The sequence below is a fragment of the Phyllostomus hastatus genome, unplaced genomic scaffold (genome assembly GCF_019186645.2).
Source record: "Phyllostomus hastatus isolate PE091 unplaced genomic scaffold, TTU_PhHast_1.1 phas_scaffold_78, whole genome shotgun sequence".
NCBI lineage: Eukaryota > Metazoa > Chordata > Mammalia > Chiroptera > Phyllostomidae > Phyllostomus > Phyllostomus hastatus.
In genome coordinates, this window is record NW_025334041.1 from 64,998,895 (window position 1) to 65,022,371 (window position 23,477).

At 43.6% G+C, this 23,477-nt stretch overlaps 1 protein-coding gene across 4 annotated transcripts in view; it reads right to left on the minus strand.

Annotated features, from left to right (window-relative positions):
• UXS1 (UDP-glucuronate decarboxylase 1) overlaps window positions 1–19,492 on the minus strand; it is a 131,221-nt gene extending 111,729 nt beyond the window's left edge. For all 4 annotated transcript variants that reach the window (XM_045827590.1, XM_045827589.1, XM_045827588.1 and 1 more), the window contains exon 1: window positions 19,308–19,492. In XM_045827590.1, coding sequence (XP_045683546.1) covers window positions 19,308–19,401 — 94 coding nt within the window. In that variant the 5' untranslated portion in view covers window positions 19,402–19,492. The remainder of the gene's footprint in view (window positions 1–19,307) is intronic.
• Between the last annotated feature and the right edge of the window lie 3,985 nt (window positions 19,493–23,477).

The window sequence follows — 23,477 nt, forward strand, 5'->3', positions numbered from 1 at the left end:
TTTTAAAACGTGGCTAAAAATGCAAGGAATTGTGGAATTTGTAGATGACAACTAGTCCTTTTAAAAAAGTCTTTACATGTAAAAATGTCAACATTAAGTGAGAAGGAAACTTGAATGCATGTTGTATAATCAATCTTTTCTTTTTAAAACTGTGCATGTTTAAAACACATGCATGTGTACTTATTCACAGAACAAAGTCTAAAAGACATGAGGTGTAACCTTTCTATACTTTTGTATTATTTTAATATTAACAACTTGCAGGAAGCAAGTCTGACGTACAGTTCTGAGGTCTGTGAGGATGCCCATTTTGCTCTGTGCAGCCCAGGGTGGTCAGCACCACGGCCTGCAGAGCACCGGGCCTACTAAAGCCCCAAAACCAGTGAGTTGGAAAAGCCCAGAAGAATCCTCAACTATTTACTCATCTACCATCTCAAAAACACCCACCACTCTGTTTTCAAAGCCTGGATAAGAGAAACCCCCTTCCTCAGGGACCCCAATAGGTAGGACGGACAGATGATGGTTGTTCTAACCACAGCTACACAAAGCGTGCCCTGCAGCAGTGGTGGTGGCAGCACCTGGGAACCTGTAGCATATGCATATTCTCAGGTCCCATCAGGGCTCCTGCAGAATCTCAGGCGTGGGGCCCAGCCCTTCAGGTTTTTAAAAGTGCTACATAAGGCAGATTCACCTACCACCTGAGTGAGATCTTGTACATACACAGCCCACCTTTGTTCTCCCATTTTCCAATCCTCCTAAAACATGCCATGTTTTGTTACAACAGACTTAAAACAATGTCAAAATAAGCCCTCTCTGCACACTCCCTCTAGTCGGCACCATTGTAGACTTCCCCTTTCTCTTTGTGCTGCTCTCCCCTTCCTTCCCAGGTGGCTGACAGACCATTTTGATTCTTCCTTCAATGTGTCCCTTCAGTGCCTGTCCTCTGTCCCTGGGCCAGCCCCTCGTCTAGGCTCTGGCCACCACATGACCCAACCACCTCCACCACTGTCCTCCCATTTCTGCCATCTCCACATAGCATTACTCCCTCCCCACTGATGATTTGTCCTAGAAGCTACTGTCCTAGTCATTTTCTTGATCAAGATTTCCAAGTTCTCCAAACTATTTTGATGGCCCATTCAAGTTATCAAAATATCTTGTGTATGTACCCCACATATATGTGCCTGAACAACTGTATTATGTTCATTATGAAACAAAGGCAGAAAATGTAAAAGGATGAGGTTAAACAGCATGTATGTACATATGTAATTTGAAACTTCATCTTGAATTTCTCTTTGATTCAGGATTTTTTTCTTTTTAAGGAAATTTGCTAATTTCTAACTACGTGTGTTTAGTGTTTTAAAACATTTTATGGCTTCCTTACTCACACATACATAAGTTCTGGAATGAATGAATGAATATATATATATTTTCCCCCCATAGGGTACCCTCTCCCCTAACCCTAACCCCACCCCACCTGCTTCTACTCCTCCATCACCTGCAGTAACCAGGCAGCACAGTTCTGAGCACACCCATCCCTCTCCAGCCTTCCCAACCCACTAAATGCCTTGGGGCTTCTTATATCCTATTTGTGCTTCCTGACTATGAAATAAACATCAGCTGACCATGGAGGGTCCCATCTCTAATGGAAAGCATGGATGGCAGTGCTGATATATAAGCCTTGCTCAGTGCCAGGTCTCTATGAGATGAACTGGGCACATTTAGGAGCAAGGATTCCATGTTCCATGTGCTCCACACAGTAAAGCCCTGGCACCATCATCGTAGCCAGTTTTCTTTCCTCCTAAGGGTGTCTAGTGCTCCCTCTCTCAGCTCTCCCAGGCACCAGGCACCCAGCCCAGGGGGAGTGACCTCTCCACATAAACAGGACACCCCAGGGACACTTCCTACTGCTCCTTCAGCCTCATCTCCCATGACTCACTGTCCCCCTTGGTCTTCCCTGCCCCCCAACACTGAACCTCACATGATGTCTGAGTGCACCTCCCATGCTCCATCTTCAAACCCTGGCCCTGGCCCTCCCCTTTGCACGGAGGTCCTTCCCCTCCTTACCTCTCGCAGTCAGCTAGCTCTGTTCTATCACCTGCATGGGCCTTGCTCTCCCTCAGATGCCCTGTCTGACCCTCAGTATCACTACACAGCCTGCACCTGCTTCTGTCTCCGCCTGCTTCTGTCTCTTCACACCGAGATCAGAAGAATCCCTGTCCCACCTTACCTGTATCTACTCTGCAAGATAAACACAGCCACAGAATGAAAATTGTAATAAAACTTCCCCACAACTGACCTTGGGAACCCAAGACAGTCTTTAAAACTTAAAAGGTAAAGCTTTAAAATTCTAAATACTGAGTTATATCCTTAAGGAGTTTCACTCTTACTCCAGAAAGCTGTAAGAACAACAGTCTGAAGGAAAAACACTCTCCCACTAGAGGTCCTCATCCAGGCAGAGCCTACCTCTCACTGGACATGGAATGAAAACCATCTACTACTGAGTCCCATGCAACCAGTTAGATGAATGAGGTAGATCTCTGCATTCAAAGACTGTCTCCATATATGAAGTAAAAAAGCAAATCACAGAACAATCAATGGTATAAAACCACTTACATTTCAAAAGAGCCAAAATATGTAATACTTTATAAACCCATAATGCAAAGGAAACTACAGTACCTAGATGACTCATACCTACAGACTAGCGGCCACCAGCAACCAATGGGAAGGCAAACAGGGTAAGCAAGAAGGGGGAAGAGACAGGAGAGAGAGCTTCCAAATGTTTCCATATTGTTGGGATGTTGAAATTATGAATTACAACTAAGCCTCCAAAAGACATAAAATACCAATACCCCTTGCACCTTATTATCCAAACTGAAAACTACCCTTAACCACCAAATACAATGGTTTCCAGATTCTTCCACTCAACGCAGTACATATTCAGAGGTAACAATCCTATGGAAAGCAAGCTACCTGTGTGATCTACCTTATGCAAATAATGACTGTGAGACTGTGTCTTACAGCTGGAATTAAGAGACATTCTGTCCTCAAATCTTCACCTGAGAAAATCATGCCTACCTCCTCCCAGCAGGACACCAATAAATTTATAAACACGTTCCACTCAAAGATGTTCTCAAGACTCTAATGCACAGTATTACTATTTAATAAGTAAACATTCAAAAGGCTCTTAATCTGAAACACTGAACAACAGGATCAGATTTGGAGCCAAAGAGAGAGAAAAATGGCAGAGAACTCTTGAGACCCAGCACACAAACATGCACTTTCAGTCTTCAGGTTATGGTACTAGAGACAGATACAAGTGACAAGAGGAGCACTCTCCTTTCTCCCTTCCCCTCCTCCTCCCCTGAAATTTCACAAATATCAAGAGATGCCAGTCTGATACAGTAGAAAAAGTTGCTATATAAGTTCTTTTGTATATTTTCACTTAAACACATAGAGACTCAACCTAAGAAAATGTGGTGATATTCTCTGTCAAATAAGCGAATGCACCTCCTAGTTTTCAAATGAAGAACAGATTCATGAAAGAAAAAGAGCAACCAAATCCATTCCCAGACCTTCCCAGCATCCAGGAGGACTGCTTCCCAGAGGAGTGATGAAACCAGGGACTCAACCACCGCAGTTCGGACCTCACTGTACAAGTCTGTGTCCCAGACACAGGGACCCTGACACCCAGTGCAAGCAGGAGGTGGAGGCAGTGTGCTTCCAGCCCCAACACAGAGCAGGCCACCCAAACATTTGCTGCTGCCCAGTCAATGAATTTGCTGGGAACTGCCGACAGCCACAGCTCTGCTGCAAACACTTCCTTTTCAGCTACTTCAATGAACATCACAGACTCAGTTTGACAATGGTGGGTGAACTTATTTTTAGAATGCCTAAAGCAAAGCAAGCCAAGAAAAAAAGTTTAAAAACAAAAAAAATAACCCTAGCTAAGAAGAAAAAGTAAATCCAGGCTCCTCACCACAACTTCCATTCTTTTCTGTTTTTTCATTAGTTTATTGTTGACATTATTACAGATCTCCCAATTTTCCCCCCTTTGCCCACTTCCACCCATCTCCGCCCACCCCTCTTCCCTCCAGTAGTCCCCACACTGTTGTCTGTCTGTGTTATGCATATATGTTATTTGGCTAATCCCTTCACCTTCTTTCATCCAATCCCCATCATTCTCCCTGCCTTTGACACCTGTCAATCAGTTCCCTGTATCCATGACTCTGTTCCTGTTTTGTTCATCAGTTTATTCACCACAACTTCTAAACGGAGAGAGAAGCAAGCCATTGTGTAATCAAACCCAGAATGTGAAAGTAGGATATAAAAGGTAAAGTTATATTAACTTTCTTTGGAAAGTGGAACATCATGATTAAAAACAAGATGAGAAAAAACATGTACATGTAAGGATTCATGCAAAAGGCAAAGGAAAAACTTTTTAAAAACAGAGTAAAACTTTGGAGCTAATTTTGCAGTATGCTGTTGAAAAGCATTTTGTTCATAATATATTTGCTATTGGATCTTTATTTAGAATGCTAAAAGAAACTTCATAGAAATGAACTTCACAAAAAATGTACAAAACCTATGTGGAAGAAATTACAAAACATGACTGATGTCAAAAAGAAAAGATCTGACTAAATGAAGAGACATCATTATTTCTGTATGGGAAGGCATTTTAATGTGCTACAATTATGAGGATCGTGATTTTATTTTCTTTGTACTTCACTATCTAGTTTTTTTCACAATGAACACATTTTTCCTATTTCCAATTATTTTATAATTTTTAACTGGGAGCTTTAAAAATCTTAATGATGTTTTAAGTCCACCTTTTCATTTCATGTTTAAAGAGGTAGAGTGGGAAACGTGGTGAGGGAGGGACCCAGAAAGGCCATCTGCAAACTGCAGTGCCCAGTGGCATGGAAAGTATGCTCACCTAAGGCCAAGAGACCCATCCACGGCATGCGACGTAAGTGACCAGGGGCAATGGCACTGGTGGCCTGACCATACACAGAGACAGAACCATGTGCAATGGCTGAGTATTGCACATGTCAGGTCTGAAAAATGCCAGCCTTTTATCCACAGCTTTTATCGAGGATGGCAGAATCCAGGAGAGTGCAAGGACACAGGGCATGTGGGGGGTGAGAGTAAGACTGAAAGTGTAGAGAGGGTGTGCACAAGAGAGGGAAGTGAGGAAACAAGTGAGGGGGAAGGGGGGTGGAGTGTGGGATGTGTGTGCATAAGGAGGGGAGGGAAAGAGGGGGAAAGGGGAGGAGATCTGAGTGGGAGGTACAGGAGCAGGTGGGGGAGCAATAGAGGAATCAAATGCAGGGTGGGGTGTTCCTGCAAAGAGGGTATGAGAGCAAGAGAAAGTGAGGGAAAGGAGGTGAGTGGGAAGGAGGGGGAAGTGGGGGAAGAGGGGTAGGGGTTACAGGTGAGATGGGGTATGAGAAGGAACAGGTGGGAATGTGAGAAGGGGAAAGGTGAATGTGAGTGGGCAAGGGCAAAGTGGTTGGGAATGGGAGAGACAGGTGCCTTGGGAGGCCTCTGGCAGAGCCTGGGTGATCAGCTATGGTAGGAATGCTGCAGGGAGAGCAGCAGGGTAGGACCCAGCCTTGAGTCAGGCAGATATGCAGGTGTCTGTGACAGGTGCAGGTGTTGTAGCTGGTGCAGGTGCAAAACACTCCAACCTGGAAAAACAGGGCCCTGCAGACTCAACACCCTAGCCTAGATAGGATGACACTGCTGGGCCCGAAGCATGAGCCTTCCAACCACCCAAGCCGGGGTACTGGGGCTGTGGAGACTTCAAGACAGACAAGCTGACTGCACTGTCTTCCCCGTTAGCCACATCAGAGTTATCTGACATGTCCACTGAATCCCAATTTAGAACCTGCATGTTTTATTTTCTGAAAATACTATAAAAATGTTCAAATATACTAAGAATAAAATCCCCAAATCTCACCACATTAAAAAAATTTTTCACCCTGGCTGGGTGGTTCAGTTGATTGGAGTGTCATCCCATACTCTTAAAAGCTTGTGGGCTCCATCAGAATGTCAGCTGATTTCTCAAAAGAGATTTTGCAAGCAAGAAGGGGCTGGAAAGAAGTATTCCAAGTCATGAAAGGCAAGGACCTCCATCCAAGATTGCTCTATCCAGCAAAGCTGTCATTTAGAATGGAAGGGGAGATAAAGTGCTTCTCAGACAAGACCAAGTTAAAGGAGTTCATCATCACCAAGCCCTTATTATATGAAATGTTAAAGGGACTTATCTAAGAAAAAGAAGATAAAAAATATGAACAGTAAAAAAAGACATCAAACTCACAGTTAGTAAGAACCATACCTAAAACAAAAGCAAACTAAGCAAACAAATAGAACAGGAACAGAACCACAGAAATGGAGATCACATGAAGGGTTAACCACAGGGGAGTGGGAGGAGGAGAGAGTGGGAAAAGATATAGAGAATAAGTAGCATAGACAATAGGTAGAAAATACATAGGGGGAGGGCAAGAATAGTATGGGAAATGTAGAAGCTAAAGAACTTATGACACATGGACATGAACTAAAAGGGGGAAATGTGGGTGGGAGGAGGTGGGCAGGGTGGAGGGGAGTGAAGGGGGAAAATGGGACAACTGTAATAGCATAATCAATAAAATATATTTTTAAAAAAAGGTTGTGGGCTTGATTTCCAGTCAAGGCATATACCTAGGTTGCGGGTTCGATCCCCAGTCTGGGAGCATACAGGAGCAAACCAATCAATGTTTTCTCATCCTTGGGTGAGGATTAAAAACCAATGAACACATCCTTGGGTGAGGATTAAAAACATACCATGTTTTTCATTTCCTAGGAAATTCAGGCTCATTCTGAAAATGACTACTATGAAGGGGTTAAAGTATTTTATTTTGTTGCTTTACTTCACTTATTTACTTTGGTTACAGCAATAAAAAGCTAAATCAAGAAGTCAAAAAAACTTGGCTGGTGCTGGTGTGGCTCAGTGGATTGAGTGTCAGCCTGAGAACCAGAAGGTCACCAGCAGTTCAATTCCCAATCAGGGCACATGTCTGGGTTGCAGGCCAGGCCCCTAATAGGAGGCATGTGAGAGGCAACCACATATTGACGTTTCTCTCCCTCTCTCCCTCCCTCCCTTCCCCTCTGTCTAAAAATAAATAAATAAAATCTTTCAAAAAAAAAAAAAAGAAGTCAAAGAAACTGATGAATTAACTTGGTATTTAGTTCTTGTCTTATAAGTGAAGGGGAGATAAAAAAAGACCTTGGCCAATCCTCTGAGAAGCACACCTTCTACTGCTCTTCCTGCCTGAGAACAGTCCCTCCACTGCAGGTTACTTTTACGACACTCACACCTGGAACCATCTTTCTTCCCTGGTGGCTCATCAACTGAAGCTATCACCTATTTAAAGAAATTCTTTTAATTCCTCATAGCATTTTTTAAAAAGTATTACTATCTGCAAGGTATGAGAGCATAGTATTTTTATTTTACAAGTGAAAAAATGGAACAGCAAAGTTAGACAACTTATCCAAAGTTATTCTCATCGAACTTTTACTAATATCACTGAATAAAGTTTACGTCAGGTCAGTCTTCAAGTTCTGCCTTTAAGGACCCAGAGAATCCTGCTCCTTGCACCTTGTCACCTCCATGCCTGTGGTCATGCCAGCACCTCTGCCTTCACCTCCACCATCCAAACCCTACCCATCCTCTGCATACCAACTCCAGGCCTGAGGGCCTCCCCATTCTTCACAGTCCTTGGTCTTATTTCTCTCATTGAATATTTTGACCAGTTTCTTTAAAACTACGTGGGGAAATAGGAAACCCATTGAAGATAAAAATTCCCAACTCCTAAAATCTGTTTCTAGTCTCAAAACACTTCTGACACCAAATGTGTGGGCCTTTCCACACCAACAATCAATCTCTCCAACTCTCTAGACACCAACTGGGTATTCAACAATTCAATCCAGTTCTGGCACAGCCTGGAATTAGCATCACACCCTATAGGTTAAGGGCTCAGTCCTACAAAACTGCCCCCATTTCAGACTCCAATCACAAGTCTCAGGGACTCCTATGCTTCTGACAAATTAGCTATACAGCAGGGATTTCCACCACTTCCTCCTTGAGCTCAACAATTTGCTAGGAAAACAGTTTCATTAAAACACCGCGTTATTGTAAGGTTACAACTCAGGAACAGCCAAATGGAAGAGATGCATAGGGCAACATATGGGGAAGGGCCTGGGACTCCATGCCCTTGAGACAGCACAGGAACTAGCACCAGGAAGCCAAGTAAAGAGCGGGAGGTCAGAAGGAACTCAGGATAAGCTGACAGCAAAAATGTCACCAGCCCTACAATCCCTACTCAAAACCACAGAGGTAGCTGATTTTGTCCCCTTCTAACTACCTGCCTAAACTACTGACCCACATGTGCTGTTGATCAGGGTGTGACAGCTGTCCCACCCTCCCAGGGTGGAGGTAGTGAGTAGTCCGCCACCTTGCCCCTACAGCTCAGGCACCAAAGTAGTTACCAGGCAACGGGGTTGGGAAAAGAAGTCACCCAGGCCTGAAATGGAAAATTCCAAAAACCCTTTTCCAAAAAGCCTGCCTTTTGTACAAGCCCACTTTGTCCCCAGCTTGTAGAAGCAGCCAACCAGAGCCAGCCCCTGAGTCAGTTCAGAGGAACGTCCTCTCCTCTGTGCTGCCTCCCTTGTGCTCAAGCATAAGCTTCATAGAATCTGTCTCAAAATTTCTCAGGGGTTTCCCCTTGATCTCTATCTTGGGGAACCCAAGAACCCTAATACCAGTAACACCCTCTCCAGGTGCACCACCTTCACAGTACCTCTACATATTTACCGAGCAGGAAGCTCAATAAAATCTCATTGCTCCAGAGTTTATAATGCTCAATATCCAGTTCCCCCTCACACCCCAATCCTCTTCCAGAAGGTCCCTGGGTGGGGCAGAAAGTGCCAACCCTCTTAAGCACAAGTTTGGTCTCTCTGGTGATCAGCTCCATCCTGAGACTATCCAGGGGCCCCACCCTAAATCACTTCATTGGCATAAACTCAGGTATGACCAAAATGGGGCTCTTATGAATTAACACAGCTGTTCCCAACCCAAGTTTTAAAAATTCTGTGCGAGGAACAGGGGACAAAGACCAAAGATATTTTTCCTGTATACCACACCAGGAATGAGCAAATAGTTGCAATTTATTTCACAAAGGGCAGTTAACACCCCAATATATAAAGCATTCTTAAAAATAAGGGAAAAAAAAGATGAAAAACTCAATTGAAAAATGGGCAAAAGCATGAATGAAGCAGGAGACAGCATAGGAAGAACTCTGAGACTGCAATACTGTCACTGGCCAGCATTTATCACCCTGGTTGCCAGGAAACACCTTTTACCAATTAGGTAGAATAAAGAGTAAACTGAGGCAGGGAGACGGAAGGAGACAAGTCTCACATGCTAAGTCAGCAGTCCTAAGTCTGGTCTGATAATATCGCCAGGTGTTCCAATATCACAAGAAACACTGTATTAGCAAGAAAGAGCCCATAACTCAAGTTTGGTTAATTGCCTACCTCTGGTCACTATCTATCTGTCTTACAAGGGAGTCCCTGGTGCTTACAGAAAGAGCCCATAAATAACTTTGGAAATTGCCCCAAAATTTAATTAACTGCCTCCTGTCACTATTTGTTTTACAACAGGATGACCAAATGGAGTCTGGAGCAAGATAAGAATTCGGGCAGACAGACCCCCATTCATCCCTAAATTTGGGTAGTCACATTCCCCCAGGGAAGCTGGTGCCACATTTACCCATTAATCAATATGTAACTTTTTCCCTCCTATCCCACCAACTATATAAGTCCTGAGAACAAAGGACTCGCTTTCACTCTCTTGGGGGCTCAGGATGCTCTCACTCTCGGGGCTCAGGGGGCTCTTGGCTCTCGGGCCACAGGGCCTCTGGCCACCCAACCTTAGGCTGCCCAGGGGCTTGCCACCCTGGTCTTCAGCCTCTCTTGCTTTTCTCACCCTGCTTTGCTCTGAAACTTTGCCTTTCACCCCCTACTCTACCCAGTCCTGTTCTCTTCCATGGAAGTGGACCACTAATAAACTGATTACATACTACTAGATTTGCTGATATGTAATTCTTTACATGCGTCAGCAAGAAGAACCAGGTCTCTCCCGTCAACATGAACAGTACTCAGAAAAAGACAAAATAACAGTCCTTAAACATTTGAAAAAAAAGCTTAAGGACATTCAATAAAAGAAATACATGTTAAAGCAGGGAGACAGCATTTTCAGATTGGTAAAAAGTCTGACATTTGTCAATGCAGTGTGCTGAGCATCAGGGAGGAAACAGCTGTTCTGCATTGCTGGTGGGAGCACCTGCACAAGCTTATCCACTACAGCACTATTTGTAATAGCAAAATATTTCAAGGAACTTAAATGCCTTCCATGGGAGATTGGTCAAATAAACTGCAGTGCACACATGCACAGGAATATTATGCAGCTGTAGAACAGAACAAACGTGATCTCTATACACTGATGTGGAGTGCTTTCCAGGAAATACTGAGAGCAGTAAAGAAAAAAAGAGGCAAAACAGTCTAGATAGTATGCTACCTTTGGGCTAAAAAGGAAAAAAAATATATACGAACTATACACACAGACTAATGCCTATATTTGCTAAAAGAAACAGAATTGATAAAAGCAGACCAACAAAAATAGGAACAGGGTAGAGAAACTAGAGATTACAGTCTAACTTTAATATAGTCTAACTTTTGACACCTCGTAGATATTGCAGGTTTGGCTCCGGATCATCAGAGTAAAACAAGTATCACAATTAAATGAGTAGTCATCTTTGCAGCTGCCAGAGGGTCTTGCCTCCAGTTTTTAAAAAACTAAACATCTGTGAAGCACAAGAAAGAGAAGCCAACAAAATGAGGTGTGCCTATAAATGGTTGACACACAGTAACAATCACAAAGAAAAAAGCAAATCCTGAAATTGAACACAAACAGAAAAAATGAACCTAACTGGTAAAAGGCATAGAAAAAAATTATGTCAAGCAGTTTTTGAACACAACACTTTAAACTGCACATCCTTAGTGGGACATACTCTGAGGACAAAAACAGTACAAAGAAATACCAAATTTTCTTCAGATTGTTGTTATTGATTCAGTAATTCTGAAACTGTTTTCACTGTATGGCAGTACAGAGTAAATGGGTCTTTACTACTGTTAGAAACAACATTTTCATTGTGAGGAAAAGGAAATAGGAACATAGGATGAGAAAAGGTAAGGAAGAAAGCTGTTGTGTTAAGATTTAAATTGGGGGTATCAGCATAAAATCATGATTGGAAAAAGTATTTTCATTTCCTGGCTCTGTCTCTGAAAGAGCTATGGCCCCTCAATACAGCAAAGGGCACACTAATGCTCAGACCTGATTCCTATACAGTGTTCAGCACTGGAAAGGAAACACAGCTCCTTGGACAAATGGTGGATTCTAGATTTGGGGTGTGGAAAGAAGCATATGGAAATCAAAAGTAGTCCTCAAAGACTAAGATTCCCGAGTGATTTAAAAAAAAGAGGGGGGTATAAACTGATTGGTGGCCACTTAATTCTAATTCCTAGACCTGTGACTATGACCTTACTTGGAAAAAACATCTCTACAGGTGTAACTAATTACTGAAATTCTGTGGCACATCAAAAAAATGTATTTTTTGCAGATCTGACAAAAATATAGGTATAATTCTGATTCATTCACACCATACAGCTATTATTATGTCAGCTGTTGTCATCTTTTATTGGACAATTTAAGGAAAAAGAGATCAGAACCCCTGACTAGTCAGGTAGCTCATGTTTTAAAAATTCTTGCGGCACACTGGTTGAAAATGACTATCCTAGATTATTCAGTTGGGCCCTAAATCCAGTGACAAGTGTCCTTATAAGGGATGAAGGGGAGATGTGATGGAAGAAGAGGACACACTGTGACCCACAGAGGCAGAGACTGAAATGATGCACCCACAGCCAAAACAGTGGGAGCCTCCGTGGAGCCTGAGGAAGGAGAATGGCCCTGTGAACACCTTGATTTCAGACGTCTGGACTCTGGAACTGTGAGAGATTTCTCCTTTTAATGCCACTTAGTTTGTGGCATTAAACTAAGTTTGTGGCATTTTGTTACAACAGCCATAGGAAACTAATACAGAGAGTGAAAGAAGAGAGAGGGCAAGTTATTCTTTTCTTTTCAGAAGAACACTAGTCAACACAGAAGGATTTACAGAATTAGAAAATCACCATTTTGAAATTCCCAATATAAAAACTCATCCAGGCAAGGGCTGTCCATGAACACTAGACGCACCAGCCAGGGAACTACAGGTGTCCCTAAGGTCTCCAAGAATCACCCTCCGGGGCCTGCGTATTGGGGAAAACATGCCTTTAAAATGGAGTGATGTGGTGGCCCTTCCAGGCCCTGAGGTAATGCCAGTCAACAAGCATTATCATAAAAAATGTTTAAGTGGTTTTAATCATAAGAAAACAAATAAATAAATCCAGAATGTGGGTCATTTTGCAGCACAACTGGCCTGGGCTTTTTTTAAAAGGTAAATGCCATGAGAAACAAGAGAGACCCAGTCAAATGCAATGTCCAAACTTTGACTGGATCCTTAGAAACAAAAACAGAATAGGCTATAAAAGATATTTATAATACAACTGGGGGAAATTGGAATATAGGCTGTATATTAGATGATATTTATGTGAATTTTTAGAGAATGAAAATGGTGATAAGATTATATCGAAGAATGCCTTCAGTTTTAGGAGGTTACAGTAAAGTATTTAAAAGTGAAGTATTATTATGTCTGCAACTTTCAAACATTTCAACAAAGAGTATAAAACAGTGAGAAAAACAAATGTGGAAAAAAAACAGAAGTGGTAAATCTAGGCAGAGGACTGCTTGGGTGTTTGCTGAATAGCTCTTTCAGTAGAAGTGGAAAATAGGTATGGAAATTCTTAAAATAAAACGTGGAGGGGTCAAAACAATTTTTAGGTTGCCCCTCCCTGGCCCCCAGAGAGGGAAGGGAGGACGATCCCAGGTTCTCACATACAGGTCTGAGGAGGAGCCTGCATTATTTCCCCGGCTGAGTCTTATACTCAGGCCAGTCCTGTAGTTTGCTTGTTCTTCCCCGTCTTTCCCCTGAAGTCTGCTGGCATTGGGATGGTGTCTGACCCGCTGTGTCTCCTCCCTGGCAGCAGGCCTGTAAACATTCACTGAGTGAGTTTTGAAGGGACTGATTAGATTGCAAAACTACTCCAATAAAAGTCCCAACTCAGAGAAGTTCGTTTGAAGTCTGCTATCATAAATGCAAAACTAACACACATAACATGCTTCTATATGGTTTTCAGGATTTAATTTCATGTCTCTTCTGAAACTGTCAGTGGAATAACACCAACATGTATAGAAGAGTACCACAAATACAATGTCATTACAACCAAATCCATGACACACTAAAAATTAAATTGGTACTACTAGATGTCACAACTCTAGTTCTCAAGATGTTAAGATAAAAAGATAATGACTCAGTGTCGCAGGTTCAATTCCCAGTCAGGGCACTTGCCTGGGTTGCAGGCCACGGGCCCCCAGCAACCGCACATTGATGTTTCCCTCTCCCTCTTTCTTCCTCCCTTCCCTCTCTAAAAATAAATAAATAAATAAATAATTTTTAAAAAAAGATAATGACTCCTAACCTCCACTAAAATGTCGGAAAATAATTTTTTTTCTGTTCTTGTTGTTTAAGGTACACACCTACGTGGACAGAAAAAAGGGGATCAAAGTGTTGCTGGAGGATGAAAAGAGGATTGCTGAAGGCAGAAAAATTAAGAGAACAAGAGGCCAGCAGTGGGAAAGGCCAAGTTATACCTTAGAACAGCAATGTCCAACCGGTGTGCTGTGAGAATCTTTAAAACATGCAGTACCTGACTATTCAGTCAGGGCACTGACTTCTTTTCCCTTAGATTGTCAAATAAAAAAATGACAACAGCCAACACAACAGTAGCCTGCTGGTGTGAACAAATCAAGATATACCTATTACTGTCAGATCGGCAAAAAATATATTTTTTGGTGTACTGCAGAATTTTGGTAATTAGTTCATATGTGCCATGAAATAAAAAAGATTGAAAATCGCTGCCTTAGAAAGGTTGAAAATGATCACGCCTGGTGCACTTGGACATGAGGTGACAAGTAGCTAAGATAGAAAGTTTAACTTTCAAATCTATCTAAACAGCACTCTGACTACCAGCTCCCCTCCCTGCTTTGGCAGAAGATGGGCAGTTCCATCTCTGGATGGGCAGTTCCATCCTGGAAAGGGCAGAATAGGTGTCTGAGACTGGGAGGGAGCCCCAAGTCCAACTGGGATGATAATCAAGGTTCTTCAGCCCACTCCCCACCGGGGGCTTCCAGACTGCAGGCAGTCAGGCCTCCCTTTTCATCAGGGGCAGGGAAGAGCCTTGTCACAACAGCTCAAAGGACAGTCCCAACTGAGGTTGTGAGGCTCCACCAGAAAGTGACATGGCTTACAGCTCAGGGCTCCCCCATCCGCCTAAGTCCCCAAGTTCACCAGAAAGCTGAGAAGGTTCTCAAACAAGAAAGGGAGAAGCAACCTGGGGGAAAGAAACTCTTCAATGAGAAGAAAATTGAACAAATAAAACTAACATGAAGAGAATTCAAACATTAAACAAAGACCATATTTTTTTAATTTTTAAAAAAATTCAGAAATAAAAAATAAGTCTTAAAAGTGAAAAAGATAGCAAAAATAAACTTTTTAAAATCACTAGAAAAGTTAGAATACAAAGATAAAAAAATTTCCTAAAAGCAGAGCAAAACTTTAAAAAGGGGAGAAAATTGGAAATTAAAGGACTAGACCAGGCAATTCTAATAAGCATAATATCCCAGAAAAAGAACAGAAAAAATGTAGGGAAGGAAATAACTAACCAAAGAGTAATTCAAGAAAACTTCCAGAGCTTATGAATTCGAGTTTCTGGATTGCAAGGGCTCAAAAGTACCCCACACTCAGCCAGAGCACAAGGTGGGTTATCAGCGCAAGCTTTGCTGAACTGCAGCACCAACCAACTCTTAAGAGGCTTAGAACAGCAAACCCGTATTCTTCAGGGTCATTTCACTCCAAGGGAGTCAGGGTGAGGGGACTCTGCACACCCAGCACTACCATCTGGAACACTGTAGAAACCTACCTTCTCAACTAACCTCTGGGTCCAGAAGTGAAGTGGGCACTCCCTCAGGCCCCAGGGAACGGTGATTAGTGAGGCCAACAAATTCCAGGAGTGAGGAAAGGCTCGGGAGCAGAGAGCTGGAAATGTGTGGTGAACGTGAATACTACAGCAAAAAGACCCTGCAATCTTGAAGAAAAAAATGCTAATCACACAGAAAGGGACCAGCCTGAAACTCCTCATCAACACTAGAAGCCAGAAAGGAACAAAACAATGCCTGAGACATTGTGAGGGAACCCTTTTCTAGAATTCTACATTATTAATCTATGAACTAAATGTGAAGACAGGAAAGATACTCATGGACATGGTCTCCAAACACTCCTCCTGTGCACAACTGTGTGAAATAAGAAAGAGGAAATGAGGAGACAGGACATGAGTGATGGCAGAGCCGGTCTGAAGGCTGGGGCCCTTCTTCAGGAAGAAGCCCTGATGCTTCTGTGCCTCCTTCAAGAAGACACCGGCAACCAACAAAGTGTTTAGAGTTGAATCAGTAACAGTACCTCAAAAGCAAAGTACATTTTTTAAAAAAGCCAATTATTAGCTCCAAGGAAAGCAAAAATATACAACACAGCTCACTATGAATGGCATTTAGTCACACACAAGAATACTAAATGGTGATCTCCCCAAAATTCCACAAGACCTATTGGGGGGGATAATGAGTACGGGTACACAGGTAAGAGAATACACAATCACCATCCAAAAAAGAAAGGCACTAGGTAACATATAACTACAAATGAAATTCAAGAGGTAGATCATTCCATGGCACAAAGACAAATACTAAAATAATCAGCTAGAAGAAATCAAGTGCTTACTTCAGGGGAGGAGAAAATAGTGGCAGGGGACACTGTTTTGCCTAACAACTCTTGCAGAGGCTATTTGACTTTTTAAACTATAACTATGTACATATTAAAAAATACTAAGGGTAACTGGAGCTGAGTCTCTGTCAAGCAAGCCACTTGGTAGGTGGGCCAGATTTTCAAACAGTCAGACCTCAGAGCTCCTCTAATGACCTAATAGAACATGTAAGACACAATCCCTGTCCTGAAGGATTGGTAATTTTATTGAAAAGAAAACATATGCATGGAAAAGAACTCATGTGCAATGCAAGTTGACATAGGCTAAACACCCTAAGCATGGTACAGAAGAGTTATGTGGTAAGAAGGGAGCCTAGGCCCCAGGAAGCATAAAATACTGAGGAAGAGGAGGCAAGCGAGGAGAGGGTGAGTGAGAAAAACTAGTAGAACCTGAGAGAGAAGCAGGGAGAGCATTTCTTTAAAGGGAACTGGCCAACAGTGACAGTATATGTAATTCAGGAGTGTGGACAGTTTTTTGTCAACACAGGTAAGATTCTACTCATAATGGGGGAGGAAAGATTATTAATAAGGGAAAATAGACACTAAAAATCATAGAAGTCATTGCTAACTTACATTTTCAGTATCCTCGGACACTATCAGAAGCCCTGTAACATTTTTCCAGCAAAGAGTCTCAGATTTACCATCCCTTCTCATTAGTAACACTGCCTCTGCCCTAGCCTTTAATGCCTCACAACTAAAACCGCCCACTTCACAAGCTGGCGCAGGCCTCTCCCAGGCCTGCCTGCTGTCTGGTGAGGCAGTCTCACCGCTATACTTCATTTGCACATTCCAAAGACACTACCCTTCTTTGCAGTTCCAGAACACTCCCTGCTTTTGGCTGCCACAGGGCCTCTGGCACATGCTGTTCCTCCTATAACACATCCCCTCCTCTACCTCCCTATTCCTACATATCCTTCAATTCTCAGCTCAAGCCTCAGTTCCTCGTGGAAACAATTGTCCCTGGTTGCTCTAACTCAGGAGCCTCTACCATAAACTCTTATGTATCCTTTCCTTCTACCAGTTTATAATTTAACCCTCATTTGGGTGATATCTAATTAATGACCATCGCACCTTGTAGTCCAGTCCTTCTCAAAGTGGGTCCCCACAGCACCAGATTCCCAGGTGAAGCTTTTAGAAATACATATTGTCAGGCCACACCCTAGACCAGGGGTGTCAAACTCATTTTCATGGGGTGTGGGGGCAGGGGGGGATCAGCTTTGTCAGCTTTGTGGTTGCCCTCAAAGGGCCAAATGTAATTTCAACTCCTTAACAGCTAAGGAGTAGTTACATTTATACAGTCCTAAAATTGTTTCAGCCCTTTGAAGGCAATTGCAAGGTGGATGTGGCCCCCAGTGAAAATGAGTTTGACACCCCTGCCCTAGACCTACTGAATCAGAAACTTGAGGTAGGAGGCAGCAACCTGAGTTTTGCAAACCGTCCAGGTGAGTTTGAGACCCACTGCCCTAGACTCCATGACTGCAAAGCCTAAGTGTTTTGCATTCTGTGGTGTCCCCTGACACCAAGCGCAGCAGTAAGGAGCTGGTAGGATTTCCTGGTTGAATGAATGGTGAATACCTTTCCATGTCTCTCCTGGGTCCCCTACCTTATTAATTCTACACCCCTCTATCTAACTTTACAAACCCCCACAATCAACAGGAACATGCTGCAGACCTAGTCTCTAGGTCCCAGCTCCCCAGCCTTTCCAGGTTCAAAACTTGGGTCTCCAATAGTTTTTCATCTGTGTGATAGTCCATAAATTTTCCTAATTTCTCTTGGCTTTAATTTCCTCAACTCTAAAATGGGAATAAATAATTAGTACCTACTTCCTAGGACAGTTGAGATAATCAAATGTGACAATGAAAGAGGCTCATACCTGCATATACATGGTAAGCACTAAGCAAATTTTGGTAATATTATTGTCAATAATAATAATAATTATGCAATTTTAAATGGTCTTTCCCCTGAGTCTCAGCTTTCTTACTTAAAATTGACCACACACACTTCCTCCTTCCAAAACTACTCATACCTAACATCCTCCGACAGCATGAAACTTGGCCTAGCAACCAGAAGCCCTACTAGAGCTTCCTCAACTCCACCTCCTGGAATAGTTGGGCTTCAGAAAACAGGCTGGATCTTAATCACACGTCTTCTTAGTGCTCAACCTAAGTCACTTTCCGGAGTCTCCTCTCACCTCTGGAATCAGAGCTTAATAACTTGACCAGTTAAGCAGCTGGTTTCATTTTAGTGTGTGTCCGGTGGCTAGGACTCAAAGAGAGCTCACTAAGGTCTATTTCTAGTCCAGTTTTGGTACTTGGTAAAGGATTAATAGCAATAATTAAAATATACTCCCATCGAATAGATCTTAAATTTAAAATAATAATAATAACGGTTTCTGTCTCTAAGACACTGGGTCCAATGCCTGCCCTATCTCGGGTGCGACCGAGAATGATGACAGTGACAAGAACCACAACACACGGAAGCGCCTGTCCACTGGGCCAGTGCGAGCCAGGAGAGCAGACTGCCCCGCCCCGAGAACCTCGAACGCCTGCACACCTGGCAGCGGCTGCTGCCCAGTGGAGGCAGGCAATACTCGCTCCCCAACAGTTACCGTAAGTGCTGAGTAATTTTCCTGCGGAGCAAACAGTCGGAGCGCGGTGTATGCCAACGGCAACAGTATTTTTATCCTACTTAACCAACAGGGCACAGCGGCGCGGCGGTGGACGTTCCCAGACTGTCCCCACGCGGCACACTCCAGAATTGCCCTCTGGGACCCTTACCGGCTCCCGGGGCGACGTGGACAACAGTTCCACGCGTCGAAGGAGGTATTTGGGGTAGTGGGCTGGGGGCACGGGGTTGCCCAGGACAGCGGCAACTCCGCCGCGCTGGGCCCTGTGGTCACTGAGCTGGGGGACAAGGGCCCCTCCTCTGGGCTGCCCGGTCTCCGCGCCGGGCCTAACCGATGGAGGGTCTGCGCCCAAGTTGGCCGGCTGTTTTGCCATAAAAGTGGGAATAGGGAGAATCCGAAGCCCATGGGAAATGGCGGGAGCAGTAAGCACAGGTCCTGGCGGGAGAGGAGACGCGGCTGCAGGGCGGCCTCCGGGGCCGCACACAGCCCGCCGACCCCCACCCCACCGCCACTACGCCCAGGAATGAATGAAGATCCCCGGCCGACCACAGGCGGTCACTCACAGGCGACGTAGGCGAGCAGCGCGATGCCCAGCAGCAGCTTCATTCTCCGGCGGTTGATGGCAGACACCAGGCGCAGTAGCGCCTTGCTCACCATCCCCGGGAGTGCGCCGGTGCAGAGCCCTGCAGCGCGGGGATCTCCCGCTGCACAATGCGCGGTGGCGGTAGCAGCGGTGGCCCAGGAGAGCCCCGCCCCCGGCCGTCTGCGAGGCCAGTTTCCTGCTGGCAAGACCAGTGCGCACGCGTGGCCCCGCCCCCGCCCCGCCTCCCCGGTTGCCCTCCCAAAGTCCCGCCCCTTCTCTTTCTCTCCCCGCTGGCTCTACAGCTGCGGCTGTCACCTCGGTTTTCGAAGAATGTAGCTAGGAGGGGTGGCGGGGCGGGCGCCGCGCGTGCGCCATACCGCAGAGTTTTCCACTGAGTTGCGGCTGGCTCGGAATTCGAGAAAGCTGCGTCCCTAGCCTGAGGACAATACGTCGGTCGCCAGGTTTCTGAATCCAGCCCACCCGATGGCACGCAATAGGCAATCAAATTTTGCGATGAAAAAGAAATAATTTATTCTAAATTTGGCGTGTCTTTGAAATTGTTTGAAGGCCTCCGCTCAGAAAGTTGACTAGTTCTCTGGCTGTTTTATTGACTCTTTTAGGTACAGAAGCCTCAGAGAAAAATGATTAATCCCCAAAACATTGATAAAATCAAAACCCTGTGCATTTTTTGTGCTATGATAGACTCAAATATCTTTAAAAAATAGTTGTTTATTATTATAAGAAATTATTTATTATATATAGTTATTATTATATAGATGTCCTAATTATGGTGATATAATTAGGACAAACCAGGAAGAGGAAACGATGAAATCACGATCTCTCTGTGTAAAGAAAAAACACTGAACATGTCATGTGTGTTTCATTCCAATTTGTTGAGTGTATTGATTTTAACATAGGTAAGGAGGTGAATTATGGTGGGATAGTGGTTGCATATGTGGTACCTGAATTTATTTTTTCAATAAGCGTTTACTGAATGCCTACTACAAGCACAGAGGTGTGTCAAGGAATAGCAAATACCATCACCGGATCCCTGGAAACACTGGTCCCATAGGAGAGAAAAGATGGTACCCACAGATCTGCATGTTGTCAAGTCAAGAGAGACCTCAGAAGGTATTGGGAAGCCGCAGATTAGACGTGCAGATCTTCAGCAACAAGAAATGAAAGCAGCCAGCAATGTTGCTGACCTCTGAACACCAGGCCTGTGCTAAACTTAACAATCTAATGCCCTTCTTTAACTTCATTTAAAATACCAGATTGAAGCTGTAAGCAGATCCCAAGAATATTAGGTTGTAAGTAGGGGTTAGTTAATAGTTATCTATCAATTCAAGAAGGCTAGAAACTGTGAAATACATGTGATTTCTGTACAAAACTTAAAATCCAGCATTCCTATTTGAGTGTTTTTCCTGCTACCACACACTGTTCCTAACTTCTCCTGCCACACTGGTTTAAGTATATGGAAATACCATTAGCAGCAGCTACATTTAGAAATGCTGTTGCTGTCATTATTACCACCCCGAAAACTGGTGGTGGCCCAAGATCCTGATTTCCGGTTCAACCAAAGCCAGAAATGGGGAGTAAGCAATAGTAAGTGTTCACCCTCTGGCTGTGAGAACACCTAAGGGAAAGGAGGTGCCAAAGACAACCTCCAGGCTCATCAGGGAAACCCTAGGTTTAGGCAGGTCTGTACTTGGTGCTTGTCTCCTCTTTTCTCTTCTTCTAGTCAACCTACCCCACCTGCTCATCAGATTCTGGGCTTTCATCCACCCCACCCTGGCCTTGCGACTTACTTTATTCTCTCCATAGATATGTGAACAAGAATATTTCAAGCAATTTCTTATTACAAGGCACTCTTCTCAATACTTGGGGTAATTAAAAACTGAATTGTCATATGACTCCTCTCCTAGATTGTGAAAAGCCTAAGAAAATGGTGTAAAACTAGAATGTATTAAACTTCTACCATGTGCCAGGAACTATTATGTGGGATGCTTTCACATGTTATCTGATTTAATTCTGTAACAGCCCTGTGATGTAGGGTTGGTGCTGTATTTAACAAATAAGGAAACTGAGGTTCTAAGAGTTTAGCCAGTGTCCACATTGCTGTAGTGTTGAGCTACATTTTGAACCCATGCCTTCTTCCTGTATGAGGTTGCTTTTCTGTGGGAGAGTAGAGGCAAGTACAGAAACAACTATGATTCATGGTATAAAGTAGTGAGTGCTATGGGACAGACTCAGATAAATAGCTAAGAAATTTCACAACAGAGACATTGCTTATAGGGAGTATGCCAGTTGGGTGAGCTGGTATAGGTTCACCCAAGCTGAATGTTAGCAACTCCAGTGGGATTATTTATGTTACCCAATTCACGGAGTTGGTAGCTTGGAGTATTCCATTTAAGAACGAGACATGGTTGTCATTAGGTAATTTTATTTAGTTGTAGCAAGTAGAGGAGATGGATTCACATCCAAAGGTCTGTCTCCAAAGGAGGTTTAGCCATCGTTTATATTTAGTTAATTGTATATGGATTTCTTCTTTGCAGTTGGCTATACTTGCCCTTGGGTTTCCTTAAGTTTATCCTGTTTACAGCTAAGTGTGCAAAGCACTGTGCTAGGTTTTAACATTTAGCAAAAATAGCATTTGGTAAGAACTGCCCAGACCTTGAAGCCCTTGTCTCATCTAATAGTTATTTGATGGAAATGAGCAATTGCTACAAATCAGGGGTTTTTGTTTATTTTTTTAACCAGCACCCCTCTGTTTCCAGGTCAAAACAGGGATAGGAAGGCCTTGCACAGCAGGAGCTACCTGATTTAAACTTTAAAGCACAAGTAAGACTTTTCCTCATACACATTGGGTGGGGTATCCCTCAGGAAGTAGCAAAGGCAGGGCCCTGAAAAGGGAAAGGATCCCACAGGGCACAGTGGGGATCTTTGTTTAGCAGAGGCAGGCAGTGAGAAGAGAAGGTATAAATAATGTTGAAAAGAAGATTCATCAAAGCCTTGAGGGTTAGTACAAACCAGTGAAACAGAACTACTCTGGGTTCTATTGCCCACCACCGAAAAACTATGACTCCCAATGACAGAGTCTTATGAGAAGGAAAGTAACTATTTATTCAAAAGTTATACAGATTTAGAATGGCAGAATTCTGCCATTTAATCCCACTGCCTTTAGAAACAAACAAAAAAAATCCATAATCACACAGCCCTGCCTCCCCTCACCAAACCAGGCCAGTCAGAGCTACTGTCTCTCGTGAGGGAAAAAAAAAGTCTGTACCTGAGCTGGGCAGATTCCCAAGTGTATTCTGGCTTCTCCCACTCATCCATGCTCAGCTAGGCTCCTGCTCTCAATCCAAAACCACATGACCTCTCCTCATGGTGGTATGGTGGGGGTCCTTCTGCATCCTTTCAAACCTCATGGCCAACTACCCCTTTTCCTCTTCCAAGTCTTATGGTTAAGAGAGCAGTGGCTACACTGCACTTGGGTTTAAATCCCAGCACAGATCTTCCTCTGTAACCCCATTTCTGACTCCTCCCACAGAGATTACACCTGCCAGTCAGTAGTCCCTCTGGTAGGCTTGGTCCACTGGGAACAGCCTCCAAACTGCTCTACAGGTGCAGTAACCGAGGACTGCCTCCGGCTGCTGGGTGAGTTAGTCACACCCATCTCCCTAGTAGCAAACACAGCTATTAGCATTACCAAAACACTGGCCAAGTTCTTTCTATAAGCAAAGTAACTCTCAGGCCCTGAGTCAACAACCAACTGGTAAAAATAAACCTAAAATAAGGGGCATGGATCTCACAAAAGAAACAAAACCCCCTTTAAAAGGAAGTTTTAGAGTGAATTAAATGAGTATTTCAGAAATTCTTAAAATCAGGATTATTTCAGCCATGACTATCTCTCTGTAACACCCTGATTTTGCCAGTCAAAATGCCTCACTTCGATGAATATCTATTTGTACAGGACCTTAGGGCCATAAATGATGTTGTCCCGGGCACTCATCCCACAGTGCCCAACCCATATACTTTATTGACCATGGTGCCTGGAGATAGCAAAATGGCTTTCAGTTCTAGTCCAGAAGGATGCCTTTTTCTGCATCCCAATAGACAAGCAGGTTGACTATTATTTGCATTTGAATGG